The 19,923-nt window shown below is 38.1% G+C and overlaps 1 protein-coding gene across 1 annotated transcript; it reads left to right on the top strand.

Moving 5' to 3' along the window:
* Positions 1 to 952: 952 nt before the first annotated feature.
* LOC309382329 (acyl-CoA (8-3)-desaturase-like) lies at positions 953 to 19,430 on the top strand (the record flags this gene model as incomplete). Its single annotated transcript, XM_081971835.1, has 5 exons — positions 953 to 1,032; positions 3,610 to 3,985; positions 16,538 to 16,648; positions 17,629 to 17,730; positions 19,302 to 19,430. Coding segments are annotated over 5 exons (798 nt in total), but the record flags the coding sequence as incomplete, so codon positions are not given.
* Between the last annotated feature and the right edge of the window lie 493 nt (positions 19,431 to 19,923).

Below are 19,923 nucleotides of genomic sequence, written 5' to 3'. Positions count from 1 at the left end.
CACACTTGTTGTGAAAATAAACTTAATGGCTATTGCAATGGATTGTGGATTATGATATGAGATTAAATTACATCAGCAGATACAAAAAGCAGCTAAGAAATCAATCCATATTTCTTCTATTTTGTTTTCAACATTTGGAGATTCCATATTATTTACTTGATGTTTCTCTCACTCAGGACTTCCAATACTGAGAGAAATCTACTAATTCTTCCACATTCATTAATAATAAGAGTAATGAAAAGGTATCTTGCACCACCAAACAAATAATATCACCAAGATGACCATGCATGTTTATATTTCTGTCCTTTTCTTCATTCTAGGGGCTTCTTCTTGGACTGGGAGGGTGACAGAGGTGGTAATCAGCAGGTTCTGAGCTGTTCTGGAGAACCGGTAGCAGAAATTTTGAGTAGTTCAGAGAACTGGTAAATACCACCTCTGACTGGCCCTGACCGCATCTATTCTCTGCCTCCCGAGTCCCAGCTTCCCCACTCCAGGGGAAAGTTACTGCAAAATCCCAATTTCCTCCCCATCAGCTTGGCATCGGGAGGCAGAAAATAGATGGGGGCGGGGCCAGTCAGAGATATTTACCAGTTCTCCAAAGAAATCAAAATTTCTGCTACTGGTTCTCCCAAACTGCTCAGAACCTGCCGAATAACAGCTCTGATTAAGGGCCACCTGGAGGTTTATCTGTCTCATCAGGGACACCTGAGTGGTACAAATGGGTGTGGAGCCTTATTGGAACTGTTGAAAGGACTGTGTTATAGATTGGAGATAGATGATGTCATATCCCTTCCCCTCTGTTGAGAGAGGGATGTTCAATTTTGACATATATGGCCTCTTTGACCCCCCTCTTTCAAGCCAGCGGTCATCTCTGTTCAAAATGTGGACTTTGCTGTCTTCAAAAGAGTTACTTTGTCTTTCAAAAGCATATGGACTGCTGAATCTAGTTACGATGGGGTTTTTTTCTCTACGTTGTGCCCTAACTACTGTTTCACTCAATGATCAAGATTCAGTCCCAATTTTGTTTGTAAGGTGAGGACTGCCTAAAATAAAATAAATTTTCAAGGAATATATCTTCAAGTGTGCAAATGACACACTTGCCACACTTGAGAGGTCAGAATTATATAGTCACTTGGAACTATTTCAAAATCCTTCAGTTTCTATTTCAGAATCTTTCAATTCATTGAAATCTCCCCACTTTGAAAGTATCCTTAAAAAAAATCACCATTTTGGGAAAGCTTCATTCAAGAGAAAAGTAAAGTTGAGAATGAGACAGAAGTAGGAAACTTTGGTGGAATAACAACCTCAGTAGCTTACAAAAAAGAAAACAGTTGTACAAATGCAGTTCACTTTTTCATAGGTATATTTGACAGTGATATAATTCAAAGTTACTATTTATTTCTCACTTCTCAAATTATTGCAAACTTTTATGAAAAAGCAAGATTTCTCAGATTTAGAGCTGCTCAAAAGAAAAACTAAATGCTTCCATTTCTCCCTGAAATCAGTGGAAGTTTAAAACATTAACTTTGTTAATGTACATTCTCATTGTACATATTTTGCAGAGCAAGGGATAGACTATCATTTTTTTTGTAAAAATCCTCAAAATTAGCAAAAAGTTAACAAATCAGCATATTGACTTTTTTTCCATTTTTAATAGGTCAAGCATGTATATTTCTGATAAACTCATGTGTCTACAGATATAGTTCTTTCTCCAATAATTTGCAATAAATTGCATTCTATTGCTTTTTATTTTCTTTAAAAAGTTATACCAGTAAATAAACTTACATAAGTTATAAATCTGCATCTATTATTTGAACATAATTAAGTATATATGTGGCCCAAAATCAATAGATTTAATCTGGATTATTACTGTCACAATTGCTAATTGCCTCTTTCCATGCCTATGCTAATTGCCTACATTTGAATAGGTGGAAGACTATACTGGCATGAAACTTATTGCTCCCATAGGTGATCCTTATTTGACCCTATTGCCTCTTTTGCTTCATGTTCCGATCAGAACTAATGCTACAATGAACTATTTTTATTTGAACATAATAACAGACTGTTACAAGTTAGAATGTGCTTCTCCCTCTCTCTTTATTGTCCGAGTGAATTTTTTAAGTTTGCCACCTGTTCAAGCCTCGCCTATGTGACCTAGGCAGCAGCTCTTCCTCTTGCCCTTGAAGGCCATTTCCTGTCCCCTTTCCATCACAGCAGCTACAAAGCCTCCTTCCAGCATATATTTTGATGCTGCCCTCAGTTGTATTGAAACAAAGGGGAAAACACTACTTGAACTCTGGTATTGAACTCAGCTTCATTTTTGGGCTGCAGAACAAGCAGATGTAGCAGAAGGAAGATGATACCAAAGCAAGTTTGTGCTGTAGCTAAGTTGAAATCTGGAAAAGTCCTGAGACAACACAAAATGCGAGACCCTGTTATAGATTTCTCTCTGCTTGCTGAGATGACCATGAAAAATATTTGGCCTACAGAAATTTATTAAGTGACAAATCTTCCCTCGTAGTGAACTTTAGTCACTTGAATGGGAAACAATGTGGGCATATTTTCTTGATTGGGTAGGGATTTTAAAGAAGATAACCAATCAGAAATTAAATCCTAACATAATTATCAAACAAAGAAGAGATAAGAAAACCCATGTGGAATTAATAGAAAGATGGTGTCTCTAAGCAGAAAAATTGAAATGTTTTCACTTCCATTTGGCTCACAGGAGACATCCAGAGAAACCATATGACTTCCATGTGGAAATAAGTAATTATGAGAAATAAAATAATAATAATAATTAGAAAATACACTTTGAGAAAACTCATTTTTTGATATTCTTTAAATAGGCTGTCTGGGACAAACCTGGTTATTTCATTAAGGGTTTTCTATAAGAGCTGCTTTTTAATCTATTAGAAAAGCTTTCCTGACAACCCTCACTTGTTTCCAGACTTCCCTCTTTTCTTCTCTCTTTTCCTTCATAAACATCCCATTTGTTACCTTCCAGTGAAAGACAGGTAGGAAAATGGGAGTAAGTTACTCAGTAACCATTGCCTGTAAATGTCTCTTATTCAGGGAGGTATTTATTTAATTATACTTCAAACGTTTAAGGTCTCCCAATGCAGAGAGAATTACCATTCCCAGGGATAATGGTACTGTGGAAGTCCTGATGTCAGATTTTCATTCTCAAGCCAGAGCAGTGAATCCTCTCAATTCTTTACCAGTACCAACCTATTGTTGGCTTATTGCCTGATCTGAGTTTAGGTATTGAGCAACTGCAAGATAAGGATGTGGTGTGTTAGTGATAAGCCTCTGTCAACCCCTCTTCCCCTCAAGCTGCAGGAAAGATGTGTGTTTTGCCACTACAATGTTTAAGCAAATGAAAGATGTTTCAGATTATGGCAATCTCCTTTCTGTATAGCTAGTAGAAATCCTCAACTTGTGATATTCCAGGGATGCAGAGAAGGCAGAGATGAATCAATAATGACTCTTTGAATCCCAGCTCAGTTTGTTCTCGAAATAAACAATTGCTGGCACAGCTGATCTCCGTCCTATCACTATCGGCTGGGGAGGGCAACTTTTCAAAATACAATAACTCACACCGATCCGCAGTCGGCTTCTCCTTCGTACTCGAAAAGCCGAACATCTTAGGCTCGCCCGAGTTGCTTTTTCGAGAGTTTCTCAATCTGCGTTGGCCACACGAAAGCAGCGTCGACGAAACTTTGTCGGCGAATCGAAGGCGGAGAAGGGAGGCAATTCCCTTGCTCGGACTCGCCCAGTCCTCCCTCCCGATGATCCTGCGGCCGATCAATCCGGCCCTTCGCGGTGGTTTACCTGGGAAGAGATCGGGCGGCGCACTGGCCAGGAAGACTCGTCACGGGAGCGCTGGCTGGTGATTGACAGGAAAGTCTATGACATCATCCGGTTCCACAGGAGGCACCCGGGGGGCTCTCGGACTATCAGCTCGTACGCAGGGCAGGATGCCACGGTAAGGCGCGGGGCAGCTGACCAGGCGAGGACTCGGGTGGCCAGTTTCTTTCGCTCCCGTAAAGTGTCACAGGGAATACCATAGTTTACGCAATTCTAATATTTGTAGCTATGGGCACGGCATTTAAATATCTTTTCCAAGGCTTCTGTGGTAGCTCTACTGAGTGCTAGTCAGATTTATTGATTGCTTGTTCCTTTACCGTTCAGGGTTGATTCTATTTGTCATTTTCAGTCTCTTCACTGCCAATGTCATTGTACGTGGTTAAAATTACTTTGGTCTTCTTCATATATTTAATTTCAATCCCATTTTCCACTCTGCTCCTTGACTTTTATCATGAAGACTTGCAGATTTTCTGTATATTCAGCTTCAGGGTAGGGCTATCAGCATAATACAGGCTGTTGATGTTTCTTCCTCCAATGTTCAAACCGGTTGCCCTTCATATATATTCAGCATATAAATTGAATATAAGGGTCAAGTACACAGCCTTGTACCCTTTTGCTAACCTGGAGTCAGTCTGTTTTGCCATGTTCTGCCTGTATTGTGGCTTCCTGACTTGTATGTAAGTTTCTCATGAGGACAACGAAATTCTGGGCTTCCCATTTTTCTGAACACTTTTCAAAAGTCTCACTATACTATTTGAAGCAGATATTGACTTTCTTTTTGCTAGTATTTGGCTTTCTCTGTTATTTACAAAGCATTCCATTTATTCTGCTCTTTGCTCAGTTTGTGGAGCTACACTTTAACAAAAGTCCAAAACAGTTGGAACAGGAGCCACAAACAGAGAGTGGGGTGGTTGTTGAAGGAATTGTTAAACTGAACTGTTGAGCCTAGAGAAGAAAAGTCTTAAGTGGGACTGAGTAAACAGGCTTAATGTGGAGGAAGCAAGTGTTGTGTGAGAATGGAACCACAGATTGAGGGAAAGATGTGGGCTTCCTTTTTGGATATCTTCAGGCAGAGATGAGGCAGCCTTCCATTAAGGAGGAATCACACATAAGAAGAGAGGTTTGAGAGGATGGTCCCTTTTAAAATCCATTGTGTTATGAGTCTATGATTTTCCCAACTCTGAAGGACTGAACCAAACCTTGTAAATCCCATTGTTAATTTAAATAGAAGTGGGAGAAATAAAACAGGAATCCTACCCACAAAATGGTGCAGTGAAATCAGCACAGAGATTCTTTCTTTCTCTTTTACATTCACAAGGACATATTATTCCTGATATATGCTATGCCAGTGATGCCTAATCTTTTTGTCCTCATGTGCCAAAAGTATTCAATGCATGCACAACCCACCTGCACGTGCCCCACTCCTGTGTATATGTGTGTGACCCCCCATGCTCCCATGCCCCCCGCGTATGTGCCCCGCCCTTCCTGTGCCCAGTTTTGCCTCCCATTACATTTTGGGGTCTCATGCAATGCCCTCATGCCCTATTTCGGCTTCCAGATTGGTGCAGGAGGCATTCCAGGCCCGAAATGGGGTTGGGGGACCATGCGCATCCCCCCTGTGCTCTGTTATGGCCTTGGAAGGCCACCTGTGCCAATCTGGAAGCCAAAAGAGGGCATGAGGGCATCATGTGAGACCCCAAAGGCAATGCAAGCACCCCTCCATGCATACACCCCAACCCCTGCGCATGCACACCTGTGTCCCCTGCATGCATGGCAGAGACTAGAAGACCAGCTGGCTAAATAATCAATTTGTAATTTTTTAATTAATCATACACAACTTTAACAAGGAGCCAGTAGTTCAGTCATGCAATACTATTCTATCTGTCTTCCCTTTTGCAAAGAGAGAAACTGGATCTATATCACATGATTATTTGAAGATGCACATACTTATACACCTTTTCGGTCAGTTGGGAAAACAAGTATCTGGCCTCTGTTAATACGGACTGCAAGTAGGAGCTCACAAAACAAAACACCGCCCTCTCTCTGTCACACACACAACAACAACCTGGATGTAGAAAATAAAAATATAAGATATAAGTTATGTGTCCATGGGGTCGCAATGGGTTGGACATGACTTTGCAACTAATCTCAAAAAGTGTCATGGAGCCAGTTTGGTGTAGTGATTACGGCATCAGGCTAGATATTGGGCAATTGTGAATTCAAGCGCTGCCTTGTACATGAAGCTGACTGGATGATCTTACGCTAATCACTTTATCTCAGCTCTAGGAAGGAAGTAGTGGCAAGTCACTTCTGAAAAACATTGCCAAGAAAAAATGTCCTACAGTCCCGGAGAATTGGACATGACTGAACAGAAGAAAAAAACAATAATTTTATCATTATTTTAAAAATAAGACTGCATTCAGTCGCTATAATCCACTTTTAAAGCACATTACCCTATTTTTTCTTTTTCCTTTTACTTACTTTTTAATTTTTAAAATATTTTTTGATAAATATTTGCAGCATTCTAGTAAAATCAAATACAAATTAAACTCAAAAAAATAAAAAAGAGAAAGAATTTTTTTTAAAATGGAAGTGTCTAAAGGTTGAATCATGGCAACTGGACCAAACTTTGTTAATCTGAGATATTCAGTTGGTCATCCAAGTAACTTCATCAGTCAGAGTAAAAAATTACCGGTAGTTAGGCAAAGTCAGAGAGTCGTTGGAATGTACCAACTCTTGCCGCACCAATTTCAGGTGTTTCTCCCTGAAATGAGTTGCAATATATATGTCAATGAAGATTTAATTATCCAGGACTGTTAGTGGTACTAGTGCGATTAAGCACTAGCAATGAACCCCAGGTCGAGGTTATAACAGAGCAACCCTGTAAAGTTTACGCAGCGTGCGTTTGATAAAGCAACCACACTGAATAATGGATAGTAAAGTAACAAAATAAACTTTACTTTTTGAAGAATATAGCAAAATCCATAAACACAGCCAAAAAGTCATACACAGAAAAAACAGTCCAATACTACCAAGATAACTTGGATACAAGTAGCAAATAACTTACACACAGTAAGTAGTAGCAACAGTAGTAACAGTTAGACAGCAGTTATCATACATCAATCAAGAGAGAGAGAGACAACATCAGCTGCAATTTAAATGCTGTAATCTACTAATTAGCAGATCTCCTCTCTTAAAGATACATAACATGCCTTGTGCAATATATTGTCTACCCAACTTGTTGGTTACACCCTAACATTCTCCCCTTTGGGTAGATCAATATATCCACTCACAATGTAAGATGATAACCTTCACATGATGAGGTATGTTTCACTGAACTTTGTGCCTTAGTGAAGTTGTCTGCTAAATTGTCTTCAGTTGAACAATATTCCAACTTTATCAGGCCATCCTTAATGCATTGTCGAACATTAAGATACCTCAAATCAGTATACTTCGATCTCGTCTTAATAGCTAAACTAGTCGCCATTTTTATTGCTGCCTGATTATCTTCATAAACAGTAAAAGGTTCATTGATACTTAATCCCATATCTATAAGCAACTGCTTATAATATATCAGCTCAGTACATGTCAACGACAAACATGAAAACTCAGCTTCCATTGTGGATAAGCTTATGTGTTTTTGTCGTATCGACCTCCATCCAATCAGTACACCACCTAGCATAAAGGCTATGCCGGAAGTTGATTTCCTATTATCTATAGCAGCTGCAAAATTCGCATCAGCATAAACAGTCAAAACTAAATCCCTATTCGGTTCTAAATACAATGCATAGTGGATAGTTTTCTTCAAATAACGCAGCACACGCTTTGCTGCTTGCCAATGCCTATCTGAAGGACTATCATTGAATCTAGCCAGTTGGTTCACACTAAATGATATATCTGGTCTAGACCAATTACTTAGGTACATTCGGCTACCTATCAAAGATTGATAGATTCCCTTATCAAAATCAGTACCCTCAGTTACCTCAGGTTTAAACTCCAATGCCATTGGTGTCTTTGCAGTCTTACATAGCTCCATGCTATATTTCTTAAGCAAATGATTAATTTTACCAGCCTGTGACAGCTTAAAACCTTTACTGGTTCTAACCACGTCTAAGCCCAGATAATGCTTAATTTCACCCAAATTCCGGATTTTAAATTTACTCTCTAATTGTGAAACAATGTCAATAGCTTCCTGTTCAGACCTAGTAATAATAGCTATATCGTCCGTGAACAAAAGCAATAATGAGATCAAACCATTTTTCACCCGTCTAAACAAACAAGGATCAGCCAAACCTGGAATAAATCCCATAGCTTTTAATTCATTTACTATGCATCTGTTCCACTCAAAACCGGACTGTTTTAAACCATAAAGGCTTTTTTTAAGTCTCCAACAACCAGTCTGGCCATTAGAATCCACACCTGGTGGCATCTTCATATAAATGGTATGCTGCAATGGAGCATGCAGATACGCTGTTTCAACATCAATATGGGTAACATTACACTGATACTTAGCAGCCCACACCAATGATGCCCTCAACGTAGAGGCTTTCAAGCTCGGAGCAAAAACCTCATCGTAATCCCTCTCAGTTTGGGAAAACCCTTGAGCAACTAAACGAGCCTTATAAATAGCATTGCCAGCAGCATCGTTTTTAATTTTAAACACCCATCTACAGCCAATTGCACTCTCCCCTGAAGGGAGTCTAGCTTCTTCATAAACTTTCAATTCCTGTAAGGATTTCAACTCCTTCTCCATAGCTGTCTTCCACAATGTCTTTTCCTTTTCAGGATACAGCCTTAACTCTGCAAAACTAGAAGGTTCTATGCTAACTTGCAATATTACACTGGCTTGGTATCTGTCGGGTGGATGCCTGTCCCTAGTAGACCTCCTAGGCAATACAGGACTTGCAGGATCATCCTGTTCCACCTCACGAGTAGATTCTACATCTACATCTTCCTCCCCTTTCAGAGTAATAGATGGACCATCCTGATTCTCTAACTGCTCATTTGGTGTATCATGATTAACCAAACGATCAACATCTATATCATCACAAACCTTGTGAAACTCTTGTTCTAGCTTCTCCCAACCAACATGTTCTGAAAATTTAGCACTAGCACTGTGCATAATTCTCCGAGTTCCAGGTTCCCAGAACCTAAACGATCTATGATTGGAATTGTACCCAACAAAAACCATCTTCCTAGCTCTGCTTTGATCCTTCCGTCTAGTCTGTGAGGGAATATGCACCCAAGCAGGGACACCAAATGTGTGTAAATAACTCAAATCAGGCTTCCTACCATGCCAAAGAGTATAAGGAATCCTACCAGTGGTTGAGTTAACTACTATGTTCAGAATATGGTTTGCACACATTATAGCCTCACCCCAAAGCTTTTCTGACAAACCAGAATCAACTAGCATAGTTCTGGTCATTGCCTGCAATGATTGACCACGTCTTTCAATAAATGAATTATGTTCTGGCCTGTAGGGGGCAGAACGCCTATGTTCTATACCAGCATTCTCCAACATTGATGTAAACCTATGATTAGTGAATTCAAACCCATTATCAGTGACTAGGCAAAGTACTTTTTTATCCATCTTACGTTCAACAAACTTTAACCATTTAGTAAAATGTTGGAAAGTTTCTGCCTTTGATTTCATTACATAACAGAAACCATACCTAGAATAATGGTCCATAATGCTGAGTATATAGCAGGCACCTCCTAAGCTAGGTTTCTTAGGGCCAATTAGGTCTGCAAACACTACATCCAGTGGTTTAGATGTCTTGAATCCTTGAAACCGGTTTGCAGGAGTAACCTTACTTTTAGCCTGGTTACAGGCATTACAGTTAAGATATTTTGAACAAGGTTTCAAATTGATTCCATTAGATAGAATAACAGTTTGACGTACCATTTTATAATTAACATGGCCTAAACGTCTATGAAGTAGATGTATACAGTTATCATGGGGCTGTTTATTCTTATAATCAGGTTCAGAACTCGCAATATTTAAAGAGTTCTCATGTAGAATAAATAAATTATTCTCCAAATTGGCAATAACACTATTACCTTCCTTTTCAATAATGCATCTATCATTCTTAAATGTTACTGTAAACCCACATTTCACAAGGTCTTTTACAGATAATAGGTTAAATTTCATTTTAGGTACATATAACATTTCCAATTTTTCATTAATACATGGACAATAAGCTGTACCTTCACCTGAAGCCTTGATTTTCCAACCATTTGCTAAGGAAATATGCTGTTTGCTAGCCTTCATAGTAACAAACCTTTCTTTAACCTTAGTTATAGAATGGGATGCGCCACTGTCAACCACCCAGAAACTATGGTTTACAGCCTTATCAACCTTAGCTACAGTTACAGTAACGTAAAGATTTAATTATCCAGGACTGTTAGTGGTACTAGTGCGATTAAGCACTAGCAATGAACCCCAGGTCGAGGTTATAACAGAGCAACCCTGTAAAGTTTACGCAGCGTGCGTTTGATAAAGCAACCACACTGAATAATGGATAGTAAAGTAACAAAATAAACTTTACTTTTTGAAGAATATAGCAAAATCCATAAACACAGCCAAAAAGTCATACACAGAAAAAACAGTCCAATACTACCAAGATAACTTGGATACAAGTAGCAAATAACTTACACACAGTAAGTAGTAGCAACAGTAGTAACAGTTAGACAGCAGTTATCATACATCAATCAAGAGAGAGAGAGACAACATCAGCTGCAATTTAAATGCTGTAATCTACTAATTAGCAGATCTCCTCTCTTAAAGATACATAACATGCCTTGTGCAATATATTGTCTACCCAACTTGTTGGTTACACCCTAACATTCTCCCCTTTGGGTAGATCAATATATCCACTCACAATGTAAGATGATAACCTTCACATGATGAGGTATGTTTCACTGAACTTTGTGCCTTAGTGAAGTTGTCTGCTAAATTGTCTTCAGTTGAACAATATTCCAACTTTATCAGGCCATCCTTAATGCATTGTCGAACATTAAGATACCTCAAATCAGTATACTTCGATCTCGTCTTAATAGCTAAACTAGTCGCCATTTTTATTGCTGCCTGATTATCTTCATAAACAGTAAAAGGTTCATTGATACTTAATCCCATATCTATAAGCAACTGCTTATAATATATCAGCTCAGTACATGTCAACGACAAACATGAAAACTCAGCTTCCATTGTGGATAAGCTTATGTGTTTTTGTCGTATCGACCTCCATCCAATCAGTACACCACCTAGCATAAAGGCTATGCCGGAAGTTGATTTCCTATTATCTATAGCAGCTGCAAAATTCGCATCAGCATAAACAGTCAAAACTAAATCCCTATTCGGTTCTAAATACAATGCATAGTGGATAGTTTTCTTCAAATAACGCAGCACACGCTTTGCTGCTTGCCAATGCCTATCTGAAGGACTATCATTGAATCTAGCCAGTTGGTTCACACTAAATGATATATCTGGTCTAGACCAATTACTTAGGTACATTCGGCTACCTATCAAAGATTGATAGATTCCCTTATCAAAATCAGTACCCTCAGTTACCTCAGGTTTAAACTCCAATGCCATTGGTGTCTTTGCAGTCTTACATAGCTCCATGCTATATTTCTTAAGCAAATGATTAATTTTACCAGCCTGTGACAGCTTAAAACCTTTACTGGTTCTAACCACGTCTAAGCCCAGATAATGCTTAATTTCACCCAAATTCCGGATTTTAAATTTACTCTCTAATTGTGAAACAATGTCAATAGCTTCCTGTTCAGACCTAGTAATAATAGCTATATCGTCCGTGAACAAAAGCAATAACGAGATCAAACCATTTTTCACCCGTCTAAACAAACAAGGATCAGCCAAACCTGGAATAAATCCCATAGCTTTTAATTCATTTACTATGCATCTGTTCCACTCAAAACCGGACTGTTTTAAACCATAAAGGCTTTTTTTAAGTCTCCAACAACCAGTCTGGCCATTAGAATCCACACCTGGTGGCATCTTCATATAAATGGTATGCTGCAATGGAGCATGCAGATACGCTGTTTCAACATCAATATGGGTAACATTACACTGATACTTAGCAGCCCACACCAATGATGCCCTCAACGTAGAGGCTTTCAAGCTCGGAGCAAAAACCTCATCGTAATCCCTCTCAGTTTGGGAAAACCCTTGAGCAACTAAACGAGCCTTATAAATAGCATTGCCAGCAGCATCGTTTTTAATTTTAAACACCCATCTACAGCCAATTGCACTCTCCCCTGAAGGGAGTCTAGCTTCTTCATAAACTTTCAATTCCTGTAAGGATTTCAACTCCTTCTCCATAGCTGTCTTCCACAATGTCTTTTCCTTTTCAGGATACAGCCTTAACTCTGCAAAACTAGAAGGTTCTATGCTAACTTGCAATACTACACTGGCTTGGTATCTGTCGGGTGGATGCCTGTCCCTAGTAGACCTCCTAGGCAATACAGGACTTGCAGGATCATCCTGTTCCACCTCACGAGTAGATTCTACATCTACATCTTCCTCCCCTTTCAGAGTAATAGATGGACCATCCTGATTCTCTAACTGCTCATTTGGTGTATCATGATTAACCAAACGATCAACATCTATATCATCACAAACCTTGTGAAACTCTTGTTCTAGCTTCTCCCAACCAACATGTTCTGAAAATTTAGCACTAGCACTGTGCATAATTCTCCGAGTTCCAGGTTCCCAGAACCTAAACGATCTATGATTGGAATTGTACCCAACAAAAACCATCTTCCTAGCTCTGCTTTGATCCTTCCGTCTAGTCTGTGAGGGAATATGCACCCAAGCAGGGACACCAAATGTGTGTAAATAACTCAAATCAGGCTTCCTACCATGCCAAAGAGTATAAGGAATCCTACCAGTGGTTGAGTTAACTACTATGTTCAGAATATGGTTTGCACACATTATAGCCTCACCCCAAAGCTTTTCTGACAAACCAGAATCAACTAGCATAGTTCTGGTCATTGCCTGCAATGATTGACCACGTCTTTCAATAAATGAATTATGTTCTGGCCTGTAGGGGGCAGAACGCCTATGTTCTATACCAGCATTCTCCAACATTGATGTAAACCTATGATTAGTGAATTCAAACCCATTATCAGTGACTAGGCAAAGTACTTTTTTATCCATCTTACGTTCAACAAACTTTAACCATTTAGTAAAATGTTGGAAAGTTTCTGCCTTTGATTTCATTACATAACAGAAACCATACCTAGAATAATGGTCCATAATGCTGAGTATATAGCAGGCACCTCCTAAGCTAGGTTTCTTAGGGCCAATTAGGTCTGCAAACACTACATCCAGTGGTTTAGATGTCTTGAATCCTTGAAACCGGTTTGCAGGAGTAACCTTACTTTTAGCCTGGTTACAGGCATTACAGTTAAGATATTTTGAACAAGGTTTCAAATTGATTCCATTAGATAGAATAACAGTTTGACGTACCATTTTATAATTAACATGGCCTAAACGTCTATGAAGTAGATGTATACAGTTATCATGGGGCTGTTTATTCTTATAATCAGGTTCAGAACTCGCAATATTTAAAGAGTTCTCATGTAGAATAAATAAATTATTCTCCAAATTGGCAATAACACTATTACCTTCCTTTTCAATAATGCATCTATCATTCTTAAATGTTACTGTAAACCCACATTTCACAAGGTCTTTTACAGATAATAGGTTAAATTTCATTTTAGGTACATATAACATTTCCAATTTTTCATTAATACATGGACAATAAGCTGTACCTTCACCTGAAGCCTTGATTTTCCAACCATTTGCTAAGGAAATATGCTGTTTGCTAGCCTTCATAGTAACAAACCTTTCTTTAACCTTAGTTATAGAATGGGATGCGCCACTGTCAACCACCCAGAAACTATGGTTTACAGCCTTATCAACCTTAGCTACAGTTACAGTAACATTGTTGCTTTTTCTTTTACTATTAGCAACACTCCTTTTCTTGCTATTTTTACAGTTCTTAGCAATATGCCCCTTACCACCACAAGAATAACATTTCTTAACAAAATTTACAGTTGAAAACTGTGTTTCTTCTTGTGATTGATTGTCTCTGAACTGGACTCTATCCTCTCTTCGTCTGGACTCTTCAAGCAATCTCCCGGTAACCTCAGATAATGTCAGTTCATCACGTGAAAGAACTTCCAATGAGGAAACAAAAGAGTCGTAGCTTTCATCAAGCGATGATAGAATAATATACACCTGTTGAAGCTCAGAAAAAATTAACTCTTTTTCTTGCAAATCCTGCAAAGTTTTCTTCATGAAGTCTAAATGAGCCAACATATCACCACCTTTTTGCAAACGGGCTCTAAACAGTTTTCGTGTGAGATGAATATGAGCACCCACACTGTCCCGAACATAAATTCTCTGCAATGTGTTCCAACACCTAGCAGCAGACTCTTCGCCACGAATATGGACCAGTTGCTGGTCATTCAGTGTTAGTCCAATAATGCAGAGAGCTCTCTCATTGTCCCTGTTAAACTGCGCAATCTTCTTCGCATCCTCATTATCAGCAGGATCCCAACCTGTAACATCTGGTGGGTTCTGAACCACAGACCACAGTCCTTCTCTACGCAGAAGTAGGGAACACTTCAAGGACCAGGAAACATAGTTGGTTCCGTCAAACCGGGTAATCATGGAGAGTGCAGCAGACTGTTCTTGTGCCATATTCACAAAAATAAACTATCCAAAAAGTGGTGCAAAAAAAAAATTATGATTAAGGCAGGGCGTCTGGGCCCATAACCAATGTTAGTGGTACTAGTGCGATTAAGCACTAGCAATGAACCCCAGGTCGAGGTTATAACAGAGCAACCCTGTAAAGTTTATGCAGCGTGCGATAGATAAAGCAACCACACTGAATAATGGATAGTAAAGTAACAAAATAAACTTTACTTTTTGAAGAATATAGCAAAATCCATAAACACAGCCAAAAAGTCATACACAGAAAAAACAGTCCAATACTACCAAGATAACTTGGATACAAGTAGCAAATAACTTACACACAGTAAGTAGTAGCAACAGTAGTAACAGTTAGACAGCAGTTATCATACATCAATCAAGAGAGAGAGAGAGATATCAGCTGCAATTTAAATGCTGTAATCTACTAATTAGCAGATCTCCTCTCTTAAAGATACATAACATGCCTTGTGCAATATATTGTCTACCCAACTTGTTGGTTACACCCTAACAAGGACAAAAGTGATTAAAGGTTGAATTATGGAACTGGAACAAACCTTGTTAATCTGCCATGTTAATCTGAGATTTAGAGAGTCAAGATTCAAATGAAATGCGTTCAAGCACCTCCTGGGAATTATGTCTCTCATGCGTTGAATTGGAGAGAACAATTTTCTGCCTAACTAATTTTTACTCTGACAGTGACTGATGAAGATGTTTGGCTTAGGAATGAAACATCTCAGATTAACAAAGTTTGTTCCATGTTCCAGTTCCACCTTTAGACACCTTTAGCCTGGATGATTGAGTCTTCATTGACATACATTAAAAAACGGAAAGAAAAAATAGAAAAACAAAAGGGAAAGAAGAAGAAATAAAAAGAAAAGAACTACATTTAAAGAAGTGACTTCCAATCTGCAGTATGCCAAGTAAAAAGAAATTTGATAACTTATTACCTGCTATAAAATTACAAAAAAAGTCTATCTTTTCCAAAACATTCCTTCTATATGTATAACAATAGAGATCAACTTTTCATTCCTGGTGTCAGCAAAAGGCCCATAAAGAGTTACCAGCGATTTATAAAAAGCATATTTTATTTTAATCTTGATCAAACAGAACAACTTTATATTCCTTTCTTTTACTTTGAACACTCTTTGTTTTTAATTCATTCAGATGTTATATTTCTTGTTGTATCAAAGATACTTCAAGTCTTTTGCAGATCTCTTTTTTAGATCGACTGGAAAGTCATTATTCAAATCATTATTTTGATTTGTTTTTTGTATTTCCCTTTTATTTTTCAAAGCCTTAAGCAGATTCTTCCATTTGTTTACCTGGTGTACATATTGTATTTTTGAAAATTGTACATTCATTAGGTTTATACTTACTATTAATGTCTTTAAAAAGAAGTATATATTTTTCTCAACTTTAAAATTAAATAAAAGTTAAGGCATAACTAAGCAAATTGTGCATGTTCCAGCTATAAATAAATTAAAATGAGAGCAGAAAAGCAGGAATTCTCTTTGCAGAGTAAAGCAGTAAAACTCATTTATATTGCTGAGAAAAACTTATCTATCAATACTACTTTCTAGAAAGAAAGTATTAAACAATTAAATTATGTGGTTTATACATTTTTCTGTCTTTGATATTTTCTGCAAAACACTACAGTTTCTTTGTCGTCTGTTGCTCCAGACTTTACTTGAATCCAAAATCATTTTCTAATAATTATAATCATGACACTTCAGAGCTAATTTCTTGCAAGTGTTTCAATATCTTCGGTCAAGCACCTCCTGGGAATTATGTCTGTCATGTTTTGAATTGGAGAGAATAAAGATAACCACTCAGCCCAACTCAGCTCAACTCATGTTTCTTCCAGGTTGACTTTAAATTGGTTCTTTATTATAATATTTTCCCCTTTTTTTCTTTATGTTTTGGCTTTAGGATCCTTTTACAGCCTTTCACGTTGACAAGACCCTAGTAAGGAAGCACATGGCATCACTTTTGATTGGGGAATTGGCACCTGATCAGCCCAGCTTTGAACCCAGTAAAAATGTAAGTTTGGAGACAGAAAATTGAGGTAGTGGCTTATGGTGTTAAACTGCAAACCCTTAATTATTATTGGGTTGACTCAAAGATCACTTTTGTCATTAAAACTGATCTGCTATTAAGGTCAACAGAAGAGATTTTATAAGGTGCTCCTCAATCTTTCTGCATTGTCTCTTGGCATTTCTAAAAACAGTGAAACTCCATTTCTTTCATCAGACTAAATTATGAAGTGATCTTAATATCTGCCATTTCATTCCCTTCCTCTTTCCAGCTCATTGCCCTGAAGCCGCACTTGATTCTTCCCAAATATATCTGGAGGATGTGTTCACTGTCACTCACACTTGGCCTCCTCTCATCTCCCAGTCTGCTTCCACTAAGAAAGCAAGACTCTAATCCACAGTGAGAGTAACATGGAGATAGCCCTGTTTGCTTCTTTAGGCTCCACAGATTCAAATTGAGTCCAAATAACCCCTCCCTCCATGATGACGCTTCTGTCATCTCAACAAAACATATCCAGTTAGTGTCCAATGTAGAGTGAATGTACTCAGTTTTACCCTTTTCATCCTACAGATGTAGAGCAACCTCATTTTATGTCCCATCAGATGATTTTTCATCTGATTCTGCCAAACAAGATCCAAGGTATTTTTAAAAGTGTAGTTGGCTATCAGATTGGGCAAGTCTGGATTCTTCTCAGTCAGGTTTCAGGTGTGGGCAAATATATGACACATATTCAATTGTCATGGGCTTTGAGAAGGTTGCATTCAATTACATCTGTGGTTCTATTGTAGAATTGGTTTTTTGTGCTTATCCTGCTTGGAATGCTTCTCTGGGTGGCTGCCCCTTTGATTGAATAAAAAAAATTCAAAATGAAAGAATCTTTATTTTATCTATCCCAGCAGTTCTTGCATAGCTATTTCCATTGGATATAAGTTGTAGGAGTGACACAAAAGGTAGTTCTTCTGTGGCAAATCACCCTTTTCTTTTAGTCTCAAGCAGGCTGGCTAGGACATGATTTGGGACATCTTTCAGTCTTCAGTAATCCAAAATGGAACCACCATTTTCATGAATTTGTAATGTGCCATTTAAAGGTAAGTAAGGTATATTATTCTTAGAATGTTCCACGGAATTGAAGGGAAAGAATATGGAATATTACAAATATACATGAAAAAGTTTCATGAGTAAATATCAAATGTGTTGTGTTATTTATCCGTTTCGAGTTTCTCTAAATTATGGAATAGTGGGAGGAAAGGTCATTAAATTTTACTTTAGTAGTAGATATAATATTTACACCCAATAACCCTTACCAGAGAAAGCCCCCTTATAGAGTACTGTGAAGCTGTTACCATGGCAACTGCACTGTAGATGCCATTTTAAGGCACAACAGGCTGTATCTTAACAGAACTTGAATCCAAAAATGCAAACTACAACTTTCAAAAGTACTGTGATTTGACACTATAGATATAATTCATTTCTTTTCATTTTAGCAGCCCAGGCATTCCAGAGTGATGCTAGAATACACACACACACACACACACACACACACACACACAGACACACACACTGAGCGGATGTTGGGGTGTCTTACCCCAACAGAGTTTCCAGACATAAAGTCATCTGTGTATTAGGTTTGGTTGAAATTGCTAAAGGCATTCCTGAGTTATGCTTGAACATACACACACAGCCATAAAGGTAGAAAGAAAGAAAGAAAGAAAGAAAGAAAGAAAGAAAGAAAGAAAGAAAGAAAGAAAGAAAGAAAGACAGACAAATAATAAACATGAATTCTTTGTGTATTTTATCAAAAGTTTTTCAGCATCAATAATGAGATTACAAGCTGACCTTAATTTTAAGTCTATTATATCTACAGTAAATTCTATATCATCTGTTGCATGCCTAGTTTTTTTATACTGCTTGAACATTCTTAATAACAAATGTTATCATTTTGCTATAATCTATTTCTTAACACTGCTATTAAATTCATTGTATCAACATTATCAGTGAAATTAGATGAGCATATCAGGTGTTATTTTCACCTGCTTTTGTCTAATTAAATGCCAGTGATAAAATTCCATGATTCCCTGATCTATAAGCCTGATTAAATGCCAGTGACAAAGGAAGGACAATACGGGACCCAAAGCTAATACTACAGGTGAGTTGAAGAAAAATAAGAATAAAATGGTATGGAAGCAAGAAAAAGCAAAACTCATTAAAAGAGAGACAGAGCAGAATAGATGGAGGTCTCTATTTTGTTTTCTATTCCTCCCCACAGGTGAATCTCTCTAAATGCACAAGTAGCAGAGCAGCACCTCTTTCAGTGCTTTGACAGGCAGGGTTTTGCAAGGTGATAAAACTCATTTGCCATCTACTCATGCTAATATCAGGGAACTCATTAAAGTACTCAAAATTAACCCCCAGTTTTGTCCACATATGCAATGAATGCTTGAGATTCTTCAAAGCTAAAAAGTTCATTTAATCTTCAAACTGTTTTATAACCTCTCCAAGATAATTCAGAGTCAGCTGATTCAACATCTCAAAGTTATTTGAACATCCGATTCAAAGGTTCAATGGAATCTACTCTCCATTACCTCTTCAAGCAGAGCACTAAATAGTCAAGCAATCTTTTACAAGAGCCTGAATGCTTTCTTTCACTCTTCCTCTACAGGGGCTTTCAGCTAATTTGTGGTCTTTTCACCATTCCCAGCATCATGCTAAACCCAACTGTATTGAGAAGGACCCAGATATTATATTTCATCCCTTTATTTTGTCATTAGGCGAAACTCTTTCTTTGGAGGTAAGAAGCAACTGCTTAGATGACAACAGATTTTACTGAACCCTGGCCATTCTCCTTTCAGATAAGCATTCAGAACAGCAACTGTTAAGCCATTTCATTGTCAATTTGTTAGAGTTGAACACAGTCTACTGGGTTTATTATTTATATTTATTAGCAGCGTTTGATAAGACAGATTTCATTGAGATAGTAGATTAGTAGGGTTGGACAAAATGTTCACCCATGGTGGCCATAACAAAAGTGTATTTCTCTATATGGACCAAAGGTGGTATCCAGGAAGTTCTGACAGGTTCTGGAGAACCGGCAGTGGAAATTTTGAGAGGGGGGATGGAATGGGGATTTTGCAGTATCCTTTCCCCTGCCATGCCCACAAAGCCATGTCCACAGAACCGGTAGTAAAAAAGTTTGAATCCCACCACTGATAATGGACCCCTGCTTTCTAAGGCTGGGTGGCATTGTCCAAGGAGAGACTAGAACTCACAATCTTGCAGTTTCT

Source organism: Natrix helvetica (assembly GCF_964273705.1).
Source record: "Natrix helvetica genome assembly, contig: HAP1_SCAFFOLD_197, whole genome shotgun sequence".
Lineage (NCBI taxonomy): Eukaryota > Metazoa > Chordata > Lepidosauria > Squamata > Natricidae > Natrix > Natrix helvetica.
This window is presented reverse-complemented; position numbering and strand designations above follow the sequence as displayed.